Genomic DNA, 25,321 nt, shown 5'->3' on the forward strand with positions numbered 1-25,321 from the left:
GGTTGGGGTTTGCAGGATGTATAGACCTTGCAGTTAAGTAACTCCTTTTTCTCTCCTTATTTTCTGTCTGTTTCAGGGAGGTATGAGATGGTCAGGAGGAGTGCAAGAAGAACAAGAGCAACACCACTTCTAGAGCCAGGAGTCCCACGTACTTTTTTTGAATTGTGTAACCCTTGGGTCCTGGGCACACTTTTCCTCACCATGGGTGGAGATGCTGCTCTTCCACTGGCATAGCTGGTGGATTTGAGGTACCATCTTAGGAGCACCAGAGGATTTGGGGAGGGAGGGGAAGGTGGTTGACTGCTGTGACCGTCAATGCCGGCAGAGCGTATATGTTTGTGTGTGTGCAACTGGGAAGGCATCCAACTTTCATGCCCTTGCAGCGATCGTGTGCATCTGGGCATGCTCTTGAGTGATCAAAGGGCAGCGGAGGTGTGCATTGCAAAGGAGAACACAAGGATTTCTAGAGCGTCCATCTATGTGTTTGCACCGAACAGGAACTTTGGATGCTTCATCCAGATTTGGAGACAGATGGACTCTGGGATAAGGACATCTGGTGTGTATATATGTGTGTGTGTTGTGGTGTATGTGAGGGGGTTGTCTTCCCAAAACAGCACCCTGTGGAGTAATATCTCCTATGGTGGCCAGGCAACTGGGTGTGAATGGGCTGCTTGCAAGTCATTCAAGTCGCTTGTGCAAGTCACCCGACTGCCATCCACCTCCACAGATGCACACAGATCTTCCAGAATTTTCTCTTGTGCAATGGTCAGATGGCTCTGTTTCCCACATGGCTTCTTCCGTCAATGGCTACCCCATGTTGCCTTATGATCAGCCCCTGGGAACATTTTTATAACATGTGGAGAATGGGAGCAAATTTGTGGGAAAGAAGATGGGTGCTCTTCAAAATTATGTCCACGTTTCACACCAGCTACAATCGGCTCTTCCGACCCTTGCAAGGTAGACCTACACAACCGCACCATGGGGCCGTTGTTGGGGCTGGTGACCATGCAGCATGTTAAGCATAAGGTCTGGTGGAGTGTGCAACTTTCAGCTTCGATGGTGTCAGCTGTCAACTTGTGATCATCATTTTTTGCATGAACAAACTTAGTTCTACCCCATGGGTTCACTTCTGCTCCAGATCCAGTTATGCAAAAAAATAATTTGTTAAAAAAGGACCTCACTCGTCTAATTGGGAACTCCATTGGGCTTTTTGCTCAGGCGGAGAGATGCCCAAACCACTAGCGTTTCTCCTGGGAGGGACCCTTTGCAAAAAGAGAGATGGCCCAGTTTGAGACCAGATCCCACCATGCTCTTTGTACTGGGAGGGAGAGGACTCCATCCTGGCTAAGCTGACAAAGACCGAACAAGGATGTTGGGAAAGGAAAGTGTGGAAGCCAAGAGTTCTTGTAGGTGGACAGGAAGAAGGAGGAGACCCAGGGTTGGAAAACATGGGCTTTGGGGTGGCAAGGAGGATGGAAATCAAGACCAGGTGGAAAGGTGAGTCAGGGCCACCAGGATGCCAATTTCTGGGTGAGCCAGGAAAACAATATGGAGACATGGTCCCAGCCATCCCTTGGCATTTCTGGGTGAAGTCATTGAAGTGGGCAGAGCTTGGAGAGATTACATGTTTGGACTATGGCTCCCAGAATCCCCACAAGGCAACCTGGGGAGCTGTAGTCCAAAGAAGCGACTTTTCAGGCTCTGTAATTGGATCCGCTGATCGGAAAGGGGAGCCTGCTTTCCCTTCTGTTCTGTGAAATGGTGGGAAATGCCAAGAAGTGAAGCTCAGCATTGGGCTGGTGGCAAATGGATGGAAGGAAGGAAGGAAGGAAGGAAGGAAGGAAGGAAGGAAGGAAGGAAGGAAGGAAGGGCATCTGATACCTTCATTACTTCCAGCTTTGTGGCAATAACTGATGAGCCAACCCAAACAAACACCACGTTTCCCTTCCAAAACTAGAGAAAAGTTGGATTTGCAAGGTTTGTTTATTAAACGAGAAAGGGATCAATTGGCACAGAAGGTTTTCCGATGGCGAAGGGGGTGTTGCAATAGGGAGGGGAAGGAAGATTCATAAATTGTCCCTGCTCCCAGTTTATTTGTTGCAAAAGGTGTGGCCCACAGGTGTCACTTGTGTGTGCGTGCATGTGTGCGTTTTAAAATGTTGCATATTTATTAAGCTTAACCTTGCCCTCGGTACCCGAGACCCACCTGCCGAAAACTGTTTATCTGTACTATTCTCTCACTGGGGAGGCGATGATGGACGCTTTTCCCCTGTTCATTTTATGTCACATTGTGTATTTGATGCTCCTGTGCCCCCCCCAGCTCTCCCCAGTATGGGGCAGATTTGGGGGGGTTCGGAGGTCCCTCTAATACTACCATCTCCATCCCCCACCCCCTGTGCTGTCACTTCTTAATGGATCAAACATTAAAACATAGACCAGATTTCCCAGCTGTCATCTTCTGTGTTATTTCTCTTTGCACTGCAGAGTCAGTTGAGGTGTGTGTTGTGTATGTGTGTGTTTGAGAAAGAAGACATTCCTGCTTGAAATATGAAATAATCAACCGAAACCTGCTTTGTTAGGGCTTGGGTTCGGGTCACTTGTCTCCAAGGAGGTATTGTAGTCTGTTTTTTTAAATCAGAAATTTCTTTTTTGGGGGGGTTACGTGGCAGAGCCTTTGGGGGATCGGTGTGGATTTCACAGCCTCCAACGGTTCTTAGATGAAACCCAGGAGAAGGGTGGCCAAGGGGCATCCAAGTGTGGTCAAGGTGGCCAAAATGAGGAAGGACACACACGCAATAGTAGCTCTGGCTGTCTGCTTTTGGAAAGGGCAAGATTCAGAGTTAATCATGCAGATATTTTAGCCCTTTGAATTTGGTTTGCAAAAATGGAAGCAAGTTTAGGATAAAGGGAACAAGAAAGAGAAGATGGGACATCTTAAAAGCTGCTAAAAAAGAGTGGGACGGCAGAGGATTAACCAGGATTGCCAAATTGGGAGATTATGGGACTTCCAAGGGTTGCAATGAATGAATGAATTTTTTGCAGCAAAAGGTTGCAAAATGTGTGTGTGGAGGTTTAATCGATGGAAAAATACACAAAACCCAACACTTCTAATGTTTCCAAGTGGTGGCGGGGAAATGGTGGCGGTGGCGATTTGGATCTGCATGCAAAAAGGAGAGAAGGAGAAGAAGGACCCTTGAGCATCCAGGGCTGCCAGGTTTTGCTTCTTCAGGAGGGGAAGCCCCACTGCCATCACCATCCTCTTCCTCCTCTGACACAGGAGAACCAGACCAGCTGAAACGCTGCCTTCCACGATGGCATTCCCCACCGATGGTCATCAAAAACCGGACTTTACAAAGCCAGCTGCCTAGAATTCCAGTAAGTTTTCAGTGTATTTAAAGACAGAGTGCCATGATATGGATGTGGGTTGCCCTTTTCTCCCCATGATGCCTTATTTTAACTATGGTTAATTTCATTTTATTTATCGGATGTATTTTATGATGTGTGTTAGTTTAATGTGGGGTAAGGGGATTATGTTATTTTTATTTTCTGGTTTTGTAGCTGTTAGTGTTGTATTTTATGATTGTTACCCACCTATTATTATTACTATTACTATTATTATTATTATTATTATTATATTAACAGTAGGAGCTAAACGTTTCTCTCTCTGCTTTTTTGCAGCACGAAAGGGACCTCAGAGCCTTCCTTGTAGCAATTTGAGTAATTTCTGCACTTCTCCAGTTAAGTGTGTTGTTATTTATATGTTTCCTTCTCAGAACTTGGAAAGTTCATTTTCTAGACTGCAACTTCCAAACAGGGCTGAGTGGGAAATTCTGCCAATTGCACCCCTCTCCCCATTTCTTTTAACCTTTCTCGGTTTTCTGCATAAACCTGACAAAAGCTACAGACAAAGCTCTTTCCACATGTACATATTTGGGTTTTCTTTGAAAAGCTGCACAGGAGCACATGCTTTCTCTGCAAGAGCCTTCCTTGAAAGCTGCTCACTCAGCATTTGCCTTGGGCCACACTTTCCATTCCGTCTTGTTTCCCTTCCTTTGCAAATGAATGCGGTGCTCATTCAGATCAAATAGCTTTTCTTTTAAGTGTGTAGTCTGCAGCGTCCTTCAAAGTTGAGAAAATAATTTCATCCTGAGAAAGCATTTCTCCTTTTTGCACTTATTTCTGCTGCAAGCAAAAAAATATGCTCAAATATGCCTTGCCTTAAACAGAGTGATGGCATGTGCCTTCGAGTCATTTCTGACTTATGGAGACCCTAAAGGCAACCTATAATGGGTTTTCGTTGGGAAGGCTTGTTCAGAGGCAGGTTTGCCTTTGCTTCCCTTTGAGGCTGAGAGAATGTGCCTTGCCCAGTGGGTTTCTATGGCCGAGTTGAGATTTGAACCCAGGTCTCTAGAGTCATAGTTCAGTGCCATCCCTTGATAAAACATTCCTTCAGTCCTCAAATGTTTGTAACAGCACAAGGAAAGACGAGATCGATACTTAACATCTATCCCACCTTCCAGTCACCCTGTTAACCCGAAAGAACCGAGGATCGTCCCAATCATACCACAAACCCTTAACTTGCTCCTATATAATACTAGGTCAGCAAAAAACAAATCCCATATTATATATGACCTGCTATTTGAGGAAAACGCTGATCTAGCATGTATTACAGAAACCTGGCTGGGGGAGGATAGCTGTGTGACCTGGGCCAAAACTCTCCCGGCTGGGTATGTAGTGAAGGAGCAGGTTAGGGAAAGTGGGCGAGGGGGCGGTGTGGCCATGGTCCATAAAAATCATATCAGCTTGACCAGGAACTCAGTCATGAAACTGAGACACATTGAGTGTATTTACCTGACCCCAAAGGCCAAGGGCAGTATAGGGATTCTGTTGGTCTACTGTCCACTCCGTGGGCTAACAGACTCCCTGGCCGAGCGGACACAGCTGGTCTCGGAGCTGGTGCTGGAGTCTCCCAAGCTTCTTGTCCTGGGGGACCTCAACATCCCCTTCAAGGCCGGCTCACCAGATCTACCAGGCGCGGCTCGGCAGTTCATGGATTCCATGACAGCCATGAGCCTGTACCAGTTGGTCCTGGGTCCGACACGATGCGCAGGTAATACACTTGACGTGGTCTTTAGTACAGACCAAGAACATCCATGGGCAGAGGTAATGGATATCTCCCCCTTGTCATGGACAGACCATTTCCTGGTCAATGTAGGACTGAAGGCTACAATCCAAAAACCCCTCGAGGGTGGAGGACCAATTAGAATGGTCCGTCCTCGAAGGCTGATGGAACCCAAAATGTTCCAAGAAGCCCTAGAGGGAGTTATGATTGGGAACGATGGCGATTCTGTTGATACCCTGGTATATAATTGGAATAATATCCTTACCGGGGCAATAGACTCTATCGCACCCAAGCATCCTTACCAGCCCGCTCCAAATAGAAAACCCTGGTACACGGAAGATCTTCACCAGATGAAGCGGGCTGCGCAACAATTAGAGCACAGCTGGCGGAAACATCAACGCATATCTGACAAGACACTCCATGAGAACATGTTACGTTCCTACGGAGTGGCAATTGATGCAGCAAAGAATTCATTCTGTGCTGCACAGATTGCATCGGCAGAGTCTCGTCCAGCAGAGCTGTTCAGGGTAGTTAAGGAATAAACTCAACTGCCGGCCTCCCTGAACCCTCTATTAGAACCAACTATAGCCTGCTGTGATGCTTTTAATGACTTTTTTGCCAATAAAATCTCTCAGATAAGGGCTGATCTTGATGCCGGCGTTTTGACAGAACCTATAGAAGAGGTATCCAGTGACTCTGGAAATAGAATTAAACTGGATCACTTTGAGTTTGTAAATACCGATGACGTGGACAAGCTCCTTGGTTGTGTAAAAAGGATGACATGTCCTCTCGACCTTTGCCCATCTTGGCTGACCGTCCAGGGAGGAGATGCAATAAAAACACCATTACACCTTATACTTAATGCATCTCTTCAGGGGGATATATTTCCATCTGCCTTAAAACAGGCAATAGTGAAACCACTCCTAAAAAAATCCCTCCCTAGATCCCCTGCAAATGTGTAACTATAGACTGGTCTCCCTATTACCATTCTTGGGCAAGGTGATCAAGAGGGCAGTCACCTTTCAACTCCTTGCCATCTTGGATGAAACCGATTATCTGGACCCATTTCAAACTGGCTTCAGAGTGGGATATGGAGCTGAGACTGCCATGGTTGCTTTAGTCGATGATCTTCGTCTGGGCATCGACAGGGGAAGTGTGACCCTGTAGGTGCTTTTGGACATCTCAGCGGCCTTCAATACCATCGTCCATGGTATCCTTCTGGAACGCCTGAGAGAGCTGGGCATCGGGGGTACTGCACTCCAGTGGCTCTGATCCTACCTCTTGGGTAGGTCCCAGATGGTGAGGCTGGGGAACAGCTGCTCTCAGAAAAGAGAGCTGACATTGGGTGTCCCCCAGGGCACCATTCTGTCCCCCATGCTGTTTAATATTTACATGAAACCACTGGGTCAGATCATATGGAAACATGGAGCTTGGTGTTACCAGTACGCTGATGACACCCAGATCTATCTCTCCATGTCTCTGACTGATACAGTGACTAAGGAAGGCATCTCTCCCCTGAATGCCTGCCTGGGGTCAGTAATGGGCTGGATGAGGGAAAACAAACTCAAGCTGAATCCAGAGAAAACAGAGGTACTCGTGATAGGTACCCCAAGTCCAGATAGAGAAATTTGCCATCCAGTCCTGGACGGGGTCACACTTCCCCTAAAGGACAAAGTTCGCAGTTTGGGAGTACTCCTGGACTCATCTCTACAGTTATCATCTCAAGTGGATGCGATGGCCAGGAGTGTGTGGTACCAGCTTCGGTTGATACGCCAACTGCGTCCCTGTCTGGACTGAAAGGACCTTGAAACTGTAGTACACACACTGGTAACCTCTCGCTTGGACTTCTGTAATGCGCTCTACATGGGGCTTCCTTTGTACCAGGTTCAGAAGCTTCAGCTAGTACAAAATGCTGCAGCCAGATTGGTCGCTGGAACTTCCAGGTCAGACCATATAACACCGGTACTAAAATCTTTACACTGGCTGCCTATTAGCTTCCGGGCTCAATACAAAGTGTTGGTTATTACCTTTAAAGCCCTACATGGCTTGGGCCCGAGTTACTTGAGGGAACACCTCTCCCTACACAATCCGCCCCGCACTCTCAGAACAACAGGGACGTATTTATTCGAGCATCCCAGGATGAGATTAACATCTACTCAACAAAGAGCATTTTCAGCTACGGTCCCCACGCACTGGAACAATCTTCCGGAAGAGATTGGCTTATTCCTACTTTGGAAACCTTTAAGAAGGCGTTAAAAACTTATCTCTTCCAATTAGCATACCCTCCCGACTCCTCATAAAGTATATTTCCCTAATAGAAGCTAAACTAAGACCCCAATCAGAATCAGCAGCATCGCATGCTTTTTTTAGCTAGAGGACTATTTTATATACTGTTTTTAATAATTGTTGCTGGTATTATTGTAATTGTATTTGTAATTGTATTTGCATTTGAAACTGCTTTGTATCGTACTGCTGTATTGTATATTCTGTTGTAATCCTGCTTCAATCCAGCGGGAGAAGCGGGAAATATAAATAAAACTTATTATTATTATTATTATTATTATTATTATTAAGGAAAGCAACAGATAGAAAATCATGGTACGAGACCCGTCTTTCTTAAACCATCCATCCCCAAAGACTTGTCAAAAGTCTTCTCCAGTTTATGGACAGAGAAGGTGCCATTTTGACTGCTCTGGGAAGGAAGTCCATGAGTCCATGGGCTGCCACTGAAAAGGCCCTGTCGCTCCCACCTACGTACCTGCAAGGGGTGTGTGTGTTAGATTATATTATTTTTTCATAATATATTAATAAGGGTTCTAGATGTGGAGAATTTCCAATGCTTCACTCTTTGCAACGCTGAAGGAGAACCTTATTTGGAGAGGGATGAAATGAAAGTACTGCACCCCTAAAAAAAAAAAGCGAGTCTCCCAATTTCAGCATTGCAAAGAGCGGAACATTGACAATTCTCCATATGTAGGACACTTATTAATAAGTAATATTTGTCCCACCCTCAGAGATACACCACCATCATCCCCACTTGAACCATTCAGATGGATTTCCGCATTCTTCAAATCACACTTCCTTCCTCCTCCTCCTCCTCTTCCTCCTCCTCCTCGCTGTGGTTTCTTGGCCTTCAAAGCTTCGCCCGGCTGGCTTTGTGCCACACTTTTGCACCTGTCACTGGGGTGAGAGGATGTGGCTGCCAAGGGCCCCGTTTTCCTTGCCAGGGGCTCACATTGCGCCAGGACTTTTGCCGGGGACCCCCACCCACTGATAATGCCACAGGATGTTGAGTGACACACATCCTCGAATTCGGGCCTTACGGGATGGGGTGCTGGTTGCTTGCTCCTGTGGTGGTAAGTACTTATGGGCGCTGCACAACATGGGCACTTATGGGGTGCAAGCGGGAGGGAGAAGGGAGCTGTCAATACAGAAGGCACCAAACTACAAGGTGCCAAAGTCACTGGTGGTGGTTTTATGGGAAAAGGTTTGTGTGTGTGTAAAGGTGCATTTGTCTGTAGTAACGCGACAAGCTTGGGGTTGACCAGGGGATGCCAGTGTGGGTATAACTGTGCGTTCAAGTTGTTTCTGACTTACGGCAACCCTAAGTCTGAACCTATTGTGGGGTTTCCTTGGCAAGGAAGGTTTGTCATTGCCTTCCCCTGAGGCTGAGAAAGTGCAACTCAACCAGGGCCACCTTATGGGTTTCATGGCCAAGCTGGGAATCAAACCCTGGTCCTTTAATTAATTATTATTCTTTAATATAGGGTTTTAGCCCAACACCCAAACCACTATTCCACGCTGGCTCTTGGGGATGCCAGACTGTGACTTTATTCCTCCAATCTGCAAATTTAGCAAATGTCAGCTGGTGTTCAATGGCCCAGGAGCTGCGGCTGTGAAAACATTGGCAACCTCAGGGTGTAGCCTCGCCTGCAGAAATGAAGCAGCTTGGCACCACTTTAACCACCATCCTGCAGCTTTCTGGGATTTATAATTTTCTGGGGTGCGTAGGAAGCTTGCGCCGAAGTCCAAATCATCCGCAGGACCAAAGTTTGGGACCTCCTGGGTCAGATGGACCTCTCTCAGGAGCGCACTGGAGTTGTGGGTCCTTGCATGGCCAAACGGGGTTTGATATGATGACCCTCGGAGTTCCTTGCAATGCTAGGATTCTGTGGTGATTAAGAAAAACCTTTTTTTATTTGTAGTACAATTGCTTTTTGACAGACTGCTTTTCCAACCCCTTAGTTCCGTGATTCTGTGGAAACTAGAAATGCCAGTCATTACACATTTGGAAACTGTCTGACGTCTTCAAAATCCACCGAGGAGAAGCTGGAAGTGGGTGTCGGGTGTGGGAAATTTGGCCACAGTGTGCCATCCGTCGCATTTTCACAGAGGAGCATTGAAAAGGGTAAAGCCACCTCTGTGGTTTGGGACTTTCCAGGAAAATGTACCAGAATATTAAGCGAGGAAAGGGGAAAGACCAGATCTAAGATGCTATAGAATAAAAACCAAGACAGACGGCAAAATTGCAATAAATAGCAAGGTGTTTCTTTGGCTCCTGAACATGCCACTCTCTTTGGGCTGAAATACAAGATGGTGGGAAAACAGGGATCAATGGAGAGGAAGCACCACCAGAGTTTATTCATTTAATTGTATTTATTTGCATGTAATTATGGGAACCAGTGGTTTGAGAGCTGGACTAGGACATTGGAAGACCAGGGTGCAAATCCCATCTTGGCCATGGAAACCCACTGGGTGACCTTAGGCAGTCACAATCTCTCAGCCTCAGAGGACGGCAAAGGCAAATCCCCTTTGAAGGAAATGGCCAAGAAAACCCAATGATAGCTTCACCTTAGGGTTGCCGTAAGTTAGAAACAACTTGAAGGCACACAACAACAATTATATTTATATATGCCAGGTTTGAGCTTTGGACTGCGATTTCCCATTTGGGCATGGAAGCCTACTGGGCGACTTTGGGCGAGCCACACTCTCTCAGCCTCAGTGGCGCTGGCGCAACGTCAATGAGTCAGGAAAGGCCGAGTGTAGGAGGCAGCGCAGCCCTTCGGATGGGAAAAAATGAGCATTTTTTGCTGATGACGCACCGCTGATGATAGGCATCTCTTTGGGTGAGGAGGATGTGGTTTTGGAGGCCTCACTGGCGAGTGGCGCGAGGGTTCAGAAGACACTAAATCTTCTAGGATGAGAAAAGCTCTGAAACCAAATGGGAGTTAGGCTGGGTTAGGGTTGCCATATATTTTCACAGACAGGCTCCTCAGCTGTTCTAAATGGGAACACTTCTACCTTGGAAACTGGTGGACTCTCCTTCCTTGGCAGGTTTTTAAATGGGTACTTTAGTGGTGGATTTCTGCACAGGTCTCACGGGGCTGGATTAGGAGTTTTTTGGGGGTCCCTTCCATCTCTGTGATTCTCTCTCAAATTCAGGAGAGGTGCAACATGGTCCTCTGTGTTCACTGGGAATTGCCATTAAATTTGGGCCCTTGCAGATTGGGAAGGACATCTGTGCAGAATTTCATTTCAGCTCGCTTTCCGAACAACCGGACAAAATCTGCAAAGGTCTCGGCAATTTTGAGCAGAGAGACTCAAGGCTTAAATTTAAAATTGAAGCAGTTTCCACTGCAAAGGGCAAGTGCGTGCGTGCATGCGTGTGTGTGTGTGTGTGTGAGAATCCGCTCTGGGTTTCGGTCCAAACTCTAACAAGAGCTGCACAATGCACAGTGGGCATATGTAAGCACCTGCTCTGGTTCTTTGGCATATTTTTGCAGGGAGGGCTGCAGTGCCAAGGCCTGGCGCTGGGCATGGAGCAACAAGAGGAGGATTTCATAGGAATGATTGTTGTTGTTGCTGCTGTTATATTTATTTGCATGCTACTTTTTCCTCCAAAATTGGGATGACTCACTGAGACCAAATTCTGATGCTTCCAGGAGTTTGGGGCTTAAGAGAGATCTTAGGCAAGGAGCATGAGCCAGGAATGTGCAAATACAGGGGGAAAGGCCTGGGCAGGTTCTAGAACATGGGAAATGATGTGCGAAATGCTACTCCTTCCCCATTAGTTGTTACAGAGAGGAGCAGAGGTTTCACTTTGGGCTCATGTCCAAACTTTAATTTTAAAAAGCTCTCCAATGCTTTGAACCCTGTTTCTGCCCCTAAATAGGGCTCAGCCCTCTGGATAGCCACTTGGTAGGCTGAGAAATAGCTGCCCCCAAACTCTGTCAGTTTAAAACAAGGATAGGAAACTGTATGAGTTTCTGGGATTTATAGTTGTAGAAGTAGCTTCCCCTAAGCTTTGTGCAAATGTTGAGCAAGGGGTGGGAAAAGCGTGGCCCATATGTGGAACCACAGCTATTCGACGGTCTCCAGAGCTGGATCCCACTGCCCAAACCCTCATTGCACAAGCCTCATGGGAAGCACAATCTGTCTACATCTGGGAGGCTACCAGTGGCCCAGCCTTGGCCTAAAGGGGTAAGTGAGGTTGCTTCAAGAAAAACTCTTATCTATCCCTTTGGGGGATCACGACTGCCAGAATTCCCCAGCCAGTCAGCCGTGGGGATTCTGAGGGTTGTCGTTCAAAGCTCTTGGTGGGTGTCTCAGAGCGGGAAACCAGTGGCAGGCATCCCTATCGCTCTTTGCATCGTGGTTTTGCAGCTGCGCTGCTTTTGCAAACATGGCCAACCTGTGACAGTAAACGCCCACAGCTTCCATCTGATATTTCGTGGGACCTCCAAGGATCGCCCAGAGGCAGTCAGGTGCTTCCCTGCCAGATCAGATAAAGACAAAGGCTAGGGGTTTTGAATGCGTTTTTAAAGTATATAATATGTCAGCCTCTTGCAACTTTTCAAAATGGCACCAGGAGCTCATGGCTCCTATGACTTTGTGTTCTGCATGGAAAGCTTATGTACCTGCTAGATATCAGAGAGGAAAACAGTGGGCTACATGTAATGTGAGAGTCAGCTGTTTGAGTGTAGGACTAGGACTCTGGGGACCTGGGTTCGATTCTCTTCTAAGCCATGAAACCCACTGGGCAACTTTGGGAAAGTCACACATTCTCAGCCTTGGGAGGCAATGGCAAACCACTCTGAATACATTTTGCCAAGAAAACCCCAGGATAGGTTCACTTTAGGGTTTCCATAAGTCGGAAACAACATGACAGCACACAACAGCAACAAAGAGTAGAACCGTTGAATCAGCTAGCTGCATTGGCCTGTGTATTCATTCCTCATTTGGCAGTTGGTTCAATGGGTCTAAATCTAGTTGGACAAACCAACAGGTTTCCAGCCCCAAATCTCCAAAGAGGCTCCAGGTGACCTCCTGCAAGACCACAACCAATTCTGCAACAATGGAGAGAGTTCAGGTCTGCCTGCCCTCACTCCTCCAATGGTGTCTTCCTCCTTCCTTCTCTCCTTCCTTCTCTTCTTCCACTTTCAGGTCTTTCTGGTGAATTTGGCCTGCGGCTCCCAAACCTGGCGCAATGTGATCCTTGAGGGGTCCAGGAGGACATTGAGAGCCACGGAGGCGCAAGAGATGTGCCCAAGGGGTGAGGAGGGCAGCGTCCGGACGGTTGGTCGGTCGGCCCCAGTCTTCCCATGCCTTCCTTGGAAGAATGGGGTTTTCTCTCTATGCAAGGAACCCTGCTCCCTGCTAGGATGACCCCCAGCTGTCCCAGTTTGGCAAAGACATCCCCAGTTAATCCTCTCTCATCCCACATTTCCAGTGCTTTTTTAAATGTCCTGATTTCTTGCTGCAGCTTGCAAAGTCTCTCTGAGCGGTCTTTGCATTTGCTTAATTAGCTTTCTCTATTTTTGTCTCTCCTTCCACTCTGCTCTGCTTTATCTTTCTAACTCAAAAGTCAGCAAATTAGATCAAATTATCCCATTTCCCTAGATAGGTAAGAACGAATCATTTCCCCATTACCTCTTGATCTGGGAGCAGCCCATTTTAAAATAAGGTTCCTCTCTTAATTTTCAACCATGAAAATGTATTTGGTGTTTGCGTTTGAACAACAAGCTGTGTGCAACTGGATTTGGAATGTATTGCATGACACTGAATGGTGTCCGCAGGGATTGCTTCTCGCTCTCAGTGTCTGGGAGGATCTTAAAGCGAAGCCCTATCGGGAACTCTATGTCCATATCTATATTCATATGCATGTGTTTAAAATGTGCAACATGTTTGCTCTGCAGGGACATATCTGACACCGTTGGACTGCTACAACATCAGTGCACAATGCAAGTGTGAACGGTGCCCAAGTGGAGAGTTCCAAGCGGAGCCCACCTTGGAAACGGAGTGCAGCCGTTGTTCCCACTGCGAACGTGAGCCTCTGGGAAACGGGGCGGATTTGGGGGGCCTGGCGGCAGGAGAGGGAAGCTTGCACCCCCCCAAAAAAAAAGGAAATTGGGAGGGAAAGAAGGGTGCATTGGCATGTGCTTCATCTTTCCGCTCTTTCTTGGCACTGCATCCCAAGAAGCAGTTGGCTTACTTGTAGCCTGGGATGGGATGTGGCCTCAAGACTGGTTTTGGGAACCCGAGGAGTGTTGCTATGTTATTTAGGGACTCCCATGGGCTCTTTTGGTCCAAGAAGAGGCCTTTCTTCCCCAAACTGGGTTTCCTCTGTGAAATGTTGGAGGGTATGTGCACCTCATCTCCTGCTGCAATCCATCCCCCCTGAAATTTCCAAACTGTCCCCTGTTTTCTGAAGTTAATTTAAAATTTAAATGCATGCATTTAAATTAATGTATTGCTTCTAGCCCATTTTTTGTTTGGGGTTTTAAAAAAGGCCTCTTCCATTGTTAAAACTGCATCCTCTTGAAAATAGAAGGGGTGCATCCACGCTGCGGAGTTGCAGCAGTTTGGTCCCACTATAGCAGCCATGGCTCCATCCCAGAGAGTTCTGGGGACTTCAAATTCTAATAAAAAATAATCATAATTCAAATAATAACTTCAAATCCTCTCTTCCATCCCCCTGAAGCGCAGTACCAGAGAATGCTAAGGATGCCCATGGCCATTAAAGCACTGTAACGGTGCAGCATGGGCGCTTCCAGAGGGATCTTGGGATTTCTTTTTAAATGACAGTTTTTGTTAAAGGTGAATGATGGCCCATGGCTCCCAAGGGGTGAAGTGTAGCCCTTGGAGGCCCAGTGTGCCTGTCCCCCAGAGAGCCCTGCTGTCTTCCTCCTTTGCTGAAAAATAAAGCTAAGTGTTGATTCCAGCCAAATACGGACAGACGACGCTGAGGAACTGCACAGCCCTCCGAGATGCAAAGTGCGGCTGTGAGCCGGGGCACTACAAGATCCCCGACTCCATTCCTGGGATGAACATCTTCACTTGCAAGCCCTGCCTCCGCTGTGCCAGCCTCAACAGGAAGACCCAGCAGAACTGTGAGCTGCCGTTGTTGTTGTTGTTTTCCTGGTGTCTTCCAGCGTTCAGCCCTTGCTCAGATCCCAACCCAAAGGGCCTGCAAAGGAAGGGCAAAAAGGCACAGACCCAGGCAGGACTGTCACTGCCATCCCCACTAGTTAGTGCCACTTCAAAATGCATGTCAGTCATCTGTGTGTCACCAGTGATACAAGCGGCAGCCTGGGCAGCCTGGCTTGGGAATTATCAGGAGCAGCAAAGATTTTAATTTTGCAAAACCAGTGAATCAAAGCTTCTATCAATTTAATTTAATTTAATTTTTTAAAGTACCATGTGCCCATCGGCCCCCAGAAGCACAAAGGATTCCTTACAAAAGGACCACTAGAAAACTAGTGTATGGAAAAATTTGCATTTGCCTCACTTTGTCGCAACAGAAATCGATCAAAGTAGGATCGGAACCGGTTTCAAATAGGAACGACAATCATATAAACCAATATATAAACCTTTAGGGCTGAAGAGCGGGGTATAAATACTATAATAATAAACAATCAGGAATTTGCATTAAATCATAGTGGGAACACACCCCAAGAAGGGTCCCTGCTGCCCCTTTCTTTCCAGAGGAAGGGCCTTGAGGATCCCATTGCTGCCCAGTGTCACCGAGTAACACCACCGGCTCCACCTGCTGCAAAGCGCAAACTGTGTGTAAGGATGGACTCTGTGTGTAAGGGCCACTACTAAGCCGTTCCTCCCCATTGCAGGTTCAGAGGAGAGAGACGCATTGTGTGGAGAGTGCCAGCCCGGCTTCTGTCTGTCCGGAGCAGAGAGGTGCCAGCCGTGCCCAAGGTGAGCCTGCTTGGTCCTCCTCCCTTCCTCTTTGGCAATCCTTCAGACGGGGATGGAGAGGCTGCAATGCTGGGGAATTTGGGGTGAAGGTCCCTAAAGTGAAGCCAGGCTCCATTTCCCAGCTGCCTTTTATTTAGAGCCAGGAAAGGCACCTGCGCAGAGTCAAGGCTGGTCTCCAGAGGCAGAAACAGCTCTTCAGAGAACCGGATATACTTTTTACTATTTACTCTGAAAACTTGTAATTATTTATCATTTTAGGAGGTGGGTGTAATGCAATGGTAACACCGCAGTTATGCAAGAAGTTACTTCTTCTGCACGCTAAGCAGTCAGGACAACTGGGAAGTCATGGGAAGGTGGTGGTGGTGGTGGTGTGCCTTCGAGATGCTTCTGACTTTAAGCTGAACTTGTCATGGGGTTTTCGTGGCAAGATTTGTTAAGACAGGGGCTATCTTTGCTTTTCTCTGAATCTGAGAGAATGGAGAGCCGAGGAAAGAACCGAACCCTGGTCTCCGGAGTTGTAGTCCGACGCTCAAAACTACTACTCTGTGCTGGCTCTCAAACAGCAAATTCCCCAAGTTTTCTCAAAGTAGTGATCAGTGATAAGCCATTTAAGAACTGGCCATTTAATCCCTGCAAGATGATGTGAATAGAGAGGGCTGGGATTACCTAAACTCAAACTGTATTTTCATTCCTGTTGTTTGGAATGGCCAAAGGACTGGTTGAGATTACAAGGTTGCTACGTTTAGAAGGGATTGGCACTGTTTCTGGATGGCAGGCTTATCGGTATTATGATAAGATCAGGAGCAGCAAAGGTTTTAAGGACCGCTGGGTTAGGAGAGCATTGATTAGAATTTGGGATATTGACAGGAAAAGAAGATCTAATAAGCTCTCACCTAATGAGGCATTTCATAATAGTTACAAAATGAGAAAAGACAGATGGTGGACCTATCCAGATCTATTAAAGACACTTAATAGTAAACAAGCATTAAAAACAACGGAGGACCTAAAAAGGAAGATATTGTCAGAACGGTCAGTCAGCTCTTGGACCAATCCACCAGACAGGTCTGATGCAAAACAACAGCACTTCACTGATGATTTCCAAGACAGCCCTTGTGACCCCTTCAGCTTCTAAACTGAGGCTGCCCATCTCCAGCAATTACAATACACAAAATCCCAGCAACTCCAGCCCCAACATGCCTCTCCCTCCTTTTCAACCTACAAAATCCCCCTCGCTCACCCCTTTTCATACTTAACAGTTTCTAACACCTCATTCTACTGTACTGACGCTCCAGGCCTCTTGCAACTAATAGCAAAGTACCGGTGTCTGCCCTCCCGCTAAGCCAGTGGTGGCGAACCTATGGCACGGTCTCTAAAAGGTTCTCCATCCCTGCCCTAAAGCTACCCAGTCTGTAGCTAAGCTAAATATATTCAGACCACAACTCTAACAGATTCTAACAGATATCAACTGTCCTTCATAGACAGTTAACACGAAACACTTTTGGCTGGATCAGAAACCATACCAGAGTTGGAATAAAATCGTATGGGAAGATCACTGAATTTCAAAAATATATAAAGTGCTATCGAAGTGGGATACTGAAAGCGAACAAGTGAAAGAAATGATGGTTAAACGGGCGCATGATCTGGGCACAACTTGAAGAAGGGGAAAGGATGGGGGTAAAAAACTGTAAATATACATTGAGTCAAGACCTTTTGGGGGAGCAAAGTAGCAAGTAGCAAGTACATTTCTATACTGCTTATCAGTGCACTTAAGCACTCCCTAAGCAGTTTAGAAATTGTAAGCTAATTGCCCCCAACAATCTGGGTACTCATTTTAGCAACCGCCTTGGAAGGATGGTATTGAACTCGCGAGTGGCTGCAGGACAGGCATTGAACCATTGCGCCACCACTTTGCTTTTTGCACTAAGTGTTGCTTTGAGCTTTCTGGGTTTCAACGTCCCTTCGGAGCAAACCATATTCCCCCTTTTTCCAGGACGACAGCGCAGAAATATTTCTCAACGGCCGGACCGCCGTTCGGAGTGACCAGGAGCTTCATACAAACCAGGCAAGTCTGCTTGCGGTCAATGCGGCCAAAGTGCGACTCATGGGTTACCTTTGTGGCTCCTTGGCCCCCAAAGTGATATTTTTTCCCCTTGCCAAATGCTCTCTTGGGGCACAGCGGTGTGTTTGCCATATTTTTGGCAAATAAAAGGCAGGTAATAAAATTTCAACTCCATTTAACAACAGAAAAGTAACTCCCCTTGAGAGCCTAGGTAAAGTCATGTCCATGTTCTCTTTTAATAGAGTCCATCCTATTTTAATTTTACATGGTTTCTTAAATCATCCTAATTGAGCAAATATTATAAGTCATGCATAATTGTAACTAGCCCTTAATTCAATCAGTTATATTTACACATCTTTATTCATTCAATTTCATCTAGTCATTTTTTCCCCTAATGATCCAATACAGGGAGAGGTGGGATACAAATAAATATTATTATTATTATTATTATTATTATTATTATTATTATTAATGATTCCCAATCTTTTTTTAATGCTTCCAGTGATTTTTTTCTTTATTGTACATGATCTATTTCCATATATTCGCATTGTTTCGTAAACCGAATGTCTATGTTTTGTGTTGCGTTACTTTCCCATTGGCAGCGTATGCGTTCTTGCGGCTACAATTGTATGAAATAGTAATCGTCCATATTTTATCTCCAAATTGTCGTCTTCTATCATGTCTAAGAGATACATTTTCAGATCTGCTCTACTTTTAATATAATCTCTGGCCACATCCAGGAGGTTTTCTGCTAGAAACCAGGACTTGGCCTTGCAATCCAAAGGAGCTGTCTGTGATCCTGAAACCTACTTCCTTGCCTATTTCAAAGTTTGAACTAAAACCCAGAACCAATTCTTTAATGACATTTGGATCTGGCTGGGCATCTTTTAACCCAACAACCTCTGTCCCTTTTGCCTTCCAGACAGACTCCTGGCGTCGAAACCTGCGGCAAGGACTGTCAATCAGGTATGTCATGCGATTTGGGAAGGCAGCGCAAGTGACAGGCTATAGCACATCTCAGGCGTCAGGAGTGGAGATACGGGTTCTAATTCCTGAACATTTCCTCCAAGACTCACGGGTGGTCAATGCATGGCTTTTATCAGTCTAAGCTTATTAGTTAATGGCACAAGGTTCTGGGAGGGGGGATGATGGGATCTGCAGTCTGGAAGGATACGGAGGGATGTGCTGTCCAGCCCTGCGCTAGTGGAGAAGCGCACCAGGCCCCCCCTCCGCATCCAGCTGTTTAGGAATGCAAACTATGGCCCTCCAAACGTATCCCTGGGGGAAACTCAATCCATACTGAATCCTAGCATTGGAAAAGGTCCATCTAATTCCTACCAATGCAGGAATCGACAACTGAAGTGAGAGCCAGCATGGCATGCTATAGCAGTTTGAACGTTGGATTAAAGAAGGACATTGAGAAACTGGAGCCATGTGCCCAAAGGAGGAGAGCATGCGCGCACACACACACACACACACACACGTATATCTATACACACACACATATATATCTGCACACGTCTATATATACATACACATACATATCTGTACACACACACTATATATGCACACATGTGTAAAGCTATACATACACATATCTGTATACGCATGCAAACACAAAAACAAACACACACACACACACGTAAAGCTATATACACACAGGTATGTATACACAAATACAAATATATATATATATATACACACACACACACACACACATACACGCAAACACGCACACATATATATACACACATACATATGTATCTCTATACACACACTCATATCTATATACGCACGCATACACAAATATAAACATATATGTCTTTACACACACACACATATATATACAGACACATACATCTATATCTATACACGTATCTATATATGCACGCATAGACATATACAGACACATACATACACACACATATATCTATACACATGTATATAGACACTGGCCTGAGAGGGAGTGATCAGGCAGGCGCAGCTCCACCAGGGCTAGCCTGAAGGAAGAGGCTCCTCCCTCCTTAACTGTCATCCTCTGGCCTCCTATTCCCCTCCAGCTATGCTCTGACTGTGTGGGGGAGAGGCTTGTGTACCCTAATGAAGTTGTGAGCTATGCTGGCGGTGGTATAATAGCCATCGGTAGGGCCTCCCATGCCAGACAGGTCACAACCGAAGGGTCTGACCAAGAGCGCCAAAGGGCAGGATGGGCTCTCTAGCCTTATGGCAACCATCCTAGGAGAAGGAAAACTCTAATCCCAAACCTGGGCAGATGGTGCTCGTCTAACCCTGTAAGGTCAACCATCTCAGAGAAGGAGACTCTAATCAAACTTACAACCCGAGGACCTCACTGCCACCGTCCATGATTTTCAAGGCCTCAGCAGTCGAACCTCTGGTTTAAAGGGTGAGGCCAGTTCTGTGCACACTGCGCTCCATCAGAGAAATCCATTGCACAGGCTCCAAGGATACATCCAACGTCATCAATGCGCTTGTAGAAAGCACTGACGAATCCTTCCTGAATCTTCATTCGCGAAGTAAAGCCAAGAAGAAGAAGAAGAAGATATACACATACATACATATTGACGCATGCATACAGAAATACACACAATTTATATCTATAAACACATACATATCTATATATTCACACACACACACACATATCTATATATAAATTATCTATACACACACACATCTATATATGCACACATACGCAAATACAAACATATATATCTATATACACACAGGATGGGCGACACCTGGCTGAATAAAACTACATGTGAAAGGGATCTGGGAGTCCAAGTAGACCACAAGCTGAACATGAGTGAACAGTGTGATGTGGCAGCCAGCAAGGCCAAAGCGATTTTAGGCTGCATCAATAGAAGTATAGTGTCTAGATCAAGGGAAGTAATAGCGCCACTCTATTCTGCTTTGGTCAGGCCCCACCTGGAATAATATTCTGTCCAGGTCTAGGCAAAACAATTAAAAAAGGACATTGAGAAACTAGAGCCATGGGTCCAAAGGAGGACAAATAAAATGGTGAAGGGTCTGGAAACCATGAAGCCCTATGAAGAAAGACTTAGGGAGCTGGGCCTGTTTAGCTTGGAGAAGAGAAGGTTAAGAGGTGATATGATAGCCCTGTTTAAGTATCTGAAGGGATGTCATATTGAGGAGGGAGCAAGCTTGTTTGCTGCTCCAGAGAATAGGACACAATGGAGCAATGGATGCAAGCTCCAGGAAAAGAGATTCCAGCTAAACATTAGGAGGAACTTCCTGAGAGTAAGGGCTGTTCGACAGTGGAACAAACTCCTTCCTTGGAGTGTAGTGGAATCTCCCTCCTTGGAGGTCTTTAAACAGAGGCTGGATGGCCATCTGTCAATGGGAATGCTTTGATTGAGAGTTCCTGCATGGCAGAGGGGGGTTGGACTGGATCAGGGCCCTTTTGGGGGTCTCTTCCAACTCTATGATCCTAAAGTGTGGTACCCAAGTAGGTTGGCATCAGCTCCATGTTTGTTTTGATGTCCCTCTGCAAGTAAAACTCAGAATCCAGAACATCACGAGAGCCACAGATTTTGTCTCCCAATGCAAGACTCACAAGAACAGTTGTGTCACCTTGGGTACCATGCCTCTGACCTTTGGTCTCCTTCTCTTGCCTTGTCCTAGCAGCCATTTCTTGTGGGATCCTGCTGTTGGTGCTGCCGGCGTGTTTCGTTCTCTGCTGGAAGAGGAGCCGATGGACCCGGGCCTCTTTCCCCGGCGGGGCTGGATCCAGAGTGCTTCCAGAGCAATCCTGTTTGGGTGAATCTCTTTTGGAATGGTAAACCTAGATTGTAAAGGGCTTTGCTGTGAGGTCTGGTCCCACCATAACAATGCTCTTGTTCCTCCATAACAAATGTGTTTTGTCTTCTCATAGTGCTTTAACAAATGGTGAGAAATCTCAAGGAGTGATGCAGCATCTTAGAAGTTTATCACACTAGTGAGGCCCCACGGGCAAACGGGATTTAAACGCGATATAATGCAAAGGAAATCCGGAAATGCAACGTCGAAATAACACAAAGTTAATCCACAGTTAAAGTGGAGGAAACCAGCAGCTTTTTACATTTGGTTGAGTTCTCAATTTGAAAAGCTGCTGGTTTCCTCCACTTCCTCCACTTCGCCTTATTGCACAATGCGTTATTTCGCTGTGAAGAACTGTCTGGATTTACAAGTCTTCTTTAGATTCAGATGTAGTTTAACTCCTGTTTACTTGCAGAAACTCACTAGTGATAAACTTCTTAGACTTAGACCTGGGGTCCCTAAATGTATTGTTGATATGAAGAAGTTCTCTGGTTATCTTGAGATGGCATTTCTGGAGACAGTTGGAAAGGCAATTTCCACGTTTTAAGCTCTTCTCTTAGCAATCTGAAGCTTCTCATTGGTCACTAAAAAACAAAATAACTGACTGGAATGAAAAAATGAACAACGCAAAGGTCATGGAACAATTTTAAAATTGCAAGGAGGACAGGCAGTGATCTGTTTTGTTAAAAACAAAACGCACGAGGGGAGATCCTGCAGGGAAATGGGAGTTAAACGCAATTTAAAGTACACTTGAATTTAAACCAAACTTGCAAATTTGGTTAGTTTATCACACAAGTGAAACAAAGTGAAGTTAATCCGAACGCAAAGCAGAGAAAAACGGTAGCTTTTTTACTTTTGGGTTGTCCTGAAAGTAAAAAGCTGTCGGTTTTCTCCACTTTGCATTTGGATCAACTTTGCATTGTTTCACATTAACCACAACGTTGTGGGATAAACTTTGGGCATTTCTGTGTTTTCTTTGGTTTAAATCCAGTTTAACTCCCATTTTCTCGCTAGTGTGATAAAACTCCAAAAAACAAAGAAACGTTTTGCTCTAAATCTTATTGTTAGGGATAGAATGGACACTTGTCAATTTCCAAAGCATGGCTAGATTCTGGGAGCTGCATTCCCAAAAGAGGAACTCCTCCAAAACCCTGGGCAAGTTCAATGCACCTGACTTTTCCCTTTCTTCTCCAGCGGCGCCAGTGAATCTTGCAGGCCATCCATTGGCCGCAGAGACGGAGGGCAGTTTCCCTCATGGCGGATCCCTCCAACAAGGCCGCAAGCTGTACGCCGTGATCGACGCGGTGCCCGTCCGGCGCTGGAAGGAGTTTGTGCGTGGCCTGGGCCTGTGGGACAGAGAGATCGAACTGGTGGAAGTGGAGCACTCCCAGTTCCGGGAGCAGCAGTATGAGATGCTGAAGTGCTGGTGCCAGAAGGAAGGGGCCTCCGTGGGCACCATCTTCGCCGTCTTGGAGGAGATGCATCTGGGAGGATGCGCCCAGGAACTGCGGGAGCAACTGGCGCAGCTCCACCGCCCACTGCGCAGCCCTTGAGCCGCGGATGGAGGGAACAATGTGTTGCACACCTGCCTTGGACAAACTGTACTTGCGCCCAACCTTACCATCGCCAGCACTGCTAAGACTGAACTTTGAGACTTTTCCAGGGAAACAAATGGGGTGCCAGGGATGCCCTACCGTTCTGTGTCTCAGGAGGTGATGTTACTTTGGGCTGCCCACCTTCCATGGAAAAACTATTTGTCAAAGTTGTGGGTGGAAATAAAGCAAGTGGCATTAGACGCCTCACTGGACTTTACCATCTGATGTGAGAAATGGACAATTTGGGTGAAACTAAAGATCTCCTTACTCTGGCCAAGCTTCCCAGGAACCTCTGAGACACAACAGCCAACTACAAATGATAGGACTGTGCCGTTTCGCTCTTAATAATTTAATGTGTGTATATATGTGTGTGTGTGTGTGTGAGAGAGAGAGAGAGAGAGAGAGCATTTCTGACTGCAAAGGTTTTTAGCCATGGAATCTGCATGTTAGACATGCGATGATGGGAAATGACAGAGGAGCCTTTCGCCGCCTCTGCAGAACGCGCCCATACAGGTATGGAAGCCGTGTAGACATTTTATGTCACCTTTTAAACAAAACAATAAACAGAAGTGTGTAAGGTCTCTCCTGCCCTCAAGCGGCAGAAACTAGCTCCTCGTATTCTTAGAGGGATGTTTGCTTGTAATATCTAAGGCAATTGAGACGCGCCAAAGGATCCCTGTGCTTCCGATCTTGCAAAAGCAATAAACGCAAGCAAGAATGCCTCCCGTGTCCCCTAAGAGGGCATTTTTATTAATAACGTAGTATTTTAATTTTATTTCATGGATGCAAATGTACTGTGTGGAGGAAAATATGTCGGCAAGAGCGAAATCTTCTTGGTTTGGTTCAAAAGTCTTCTTGGTAAAATCCCTGTCTTCTTGGATTGGTTCAAAAATGGCACATTTATCACACAGGGACAATTGGAAGCATAAATGAGATTATCCACTAAAAATCGCCCATTTGCAATTAAGGTGAACTGAAAAGCAATTAAAGTGCCATTAACCTGTGAATAACCAGGCAATAAACAGCAACAAATCATTCGTGGGGAAATTCCAAAAATGCTTTTCTTGCTGTTTATTGCCTGGATATTCTTTGACTATTCCCAGGATAATGGCTCTTTTTATTGCGCTGTATCTGCAAATCTTAATTGCGATAGTAATTGTGCGATTTTCACGAGATAAACCCTGTTTAAACTTCCAATTTTCCTCCGTATGATGAACTTGATTTAGATTGTACTGTGTAGTGGTTTAAGTGTCGGACTGCAACACTAGGGAACAAGGTTCAAATTCATGTTCAGCCACAGAAACCCACTGAGTAACATTGGGCAAGTCACACTCTTTCAGCCTCAAAGGAAAGGAAAGGCAAACTCTCTCTGAAGAAACTTGCCCCAAAAACCCATGATAGGTTTGCATTAAGATCTTAGAAATGACTTGAAAGGCACAACAACAACAAAAACAACAAAGTGTAGTGTTTGTGTGGCTGGGCTCGACCCTCCTAACCTTCCAAGGTTGGAGCTTTACTGCTAAACCCCAATAATGTAAAAATACATAACAGACTCATTTATAGGAAATGCAAAGGCAAGAGCAAAGCCATCCCCCTTAAAGTAGGCTTCCATTTTTGTAGGTTATTGTTATAATTAATATTATTTAATAGCTGAGAAGATAAAACATTCTAGGTCAGAAACAATCCTGACACATCTCCCGGTTGGAGGTGCGTCAAGTACAGACAAGCCAAAATCACATAGAAAAGAGGAGGGGAAATGATAATAATAATAATGATGATGATAAATGTCCAATTAAGCAGAGAAAGTTGAACAGCTCTTTTCTAAGGATTGAAAGACACATCTGTCGATTTGGCCGCCAGAAGAACCTCATGCGTTTGTATCTTCTTCGTACAACGAGGAACGGATGCCTTTTGGTCGATGGGTGAGTGGTCTTTTGTTATTTCCTTTTGCAAAATTTAAAAGGTTGCATCTGCAGAGACAAATACATTGACGGCTCTTCTACGGGGTCCTAGCTGGAAGGGAGTGGGTGGGTTTGTATGTTTCGTGTATGTACACAGCATTGGAGGCTCCCTGTGATGTTTTAAGACAACTGCAGGACGCTTTCTACCTTACAAATACTTAAGACTCAGCGATTGCAGTAAATGAGATGATCCAGAGCAGGGGGAAAAGTGGAAACTGTTAAGAAGAAATGCTGTTTTGTTTGGTCCAATGTGCCACGAGGAAGTGCCGTTTCCTTGGATTTTCATACCGCTTTTCAAAGAACATTTCTTTGCTCCTGGAGATAGTCTCCTTGCAATCAGTATTGGAGTATTAAAAGAATAAAAGCAAGGAAAGGCTAGTTTCTGAAACTTAGAAAAATTGCACAACCTTTTGCAGATTTTGCTCATTTCTTGCAGAATGTACTTTGCAATATTTGACTTTTTGCAAGGAATAAATTACGATGGCAAAGAACTAGGCAGAGTCCTGGCCCTTCTTCATTCATAGAACAAAACAACAGGAAG

The 25,321-nt window shown here is 45.7% G+C and overlaps 2 protein-coding genes across 4 annotated transcripts in view; both read left to right on the plus strand.

Annotated features, from left to right (window-relative positions):
• Window positions 1–2,442, plus strand: part of LOC149307867 (pleckstrin homology domain-containing family G member 5-like) — a 62,391-nt gene extending 59,949 nt beyond the window's left edge. For all 3 annotated transcript variants that reach the window (XM_089534544.1, XM_089534547.1, XM_089534546.1), the window contains one exon: window positions 77–2,442. In XM_089534544.1, the coding sequence (XP_089390670.1) occupies window positions 77–86 (10 nt within the window). In that variant the 3' untranslated portion in view covers window positions 87–2,442. The remainder of the gene's footprint in view (window positions 1–76) is intronic.
• An 885-nt stretch (window positions 2,443–3,327) lies between these two features.
• LOC149307868 (tumor necrosis factor receptor superfamily member 25-like) lies at window positions 3,328–23,211 on the plus strand. The gene is made up of 10 exons (XM_089536820.1): window positions 3,328–3,375; window positions 5,011–5,163; window positions 12,566–12,674; window positions 13,318–13,446; window positions 14,344–14,511; window positions 15,247–15,331; window positions 17,322–17,393; window positions 18,313–18,356; window positions 21,051–21,185; window positions 22,419–23,211. The coding sequence occupies exons 1-10, from the start codon at window positions 3,328–3,330 to the stop codon at window positions 22,775–22,777; spliced, it is 1,302 nt and encodes a 433-aa protein (XP_089392946.1). The 3' UTR covers window positions 22,778–23,211.
• Window positions 23,212–25,321: the final 2,110 nt, after the last annotated feature.

The sequence above is a fragment of the Sceloporus occidentalis genome, unplaced genomic scaffold, assembly GCF_023333645.1.
Source record: "Sceloporus occidentalis isolate IW3139 unplaced genomic scaffold, rSceOcc1.0.p SCAF_8, whole genome shotgun sequence".
Taxonomy (NCBI): Eukaryota; Metazoa; Chordata; class Lepidosauria; order Squamata; family Phrynosomatidae; genus Sceloporus; species Sceloporus occidentalis.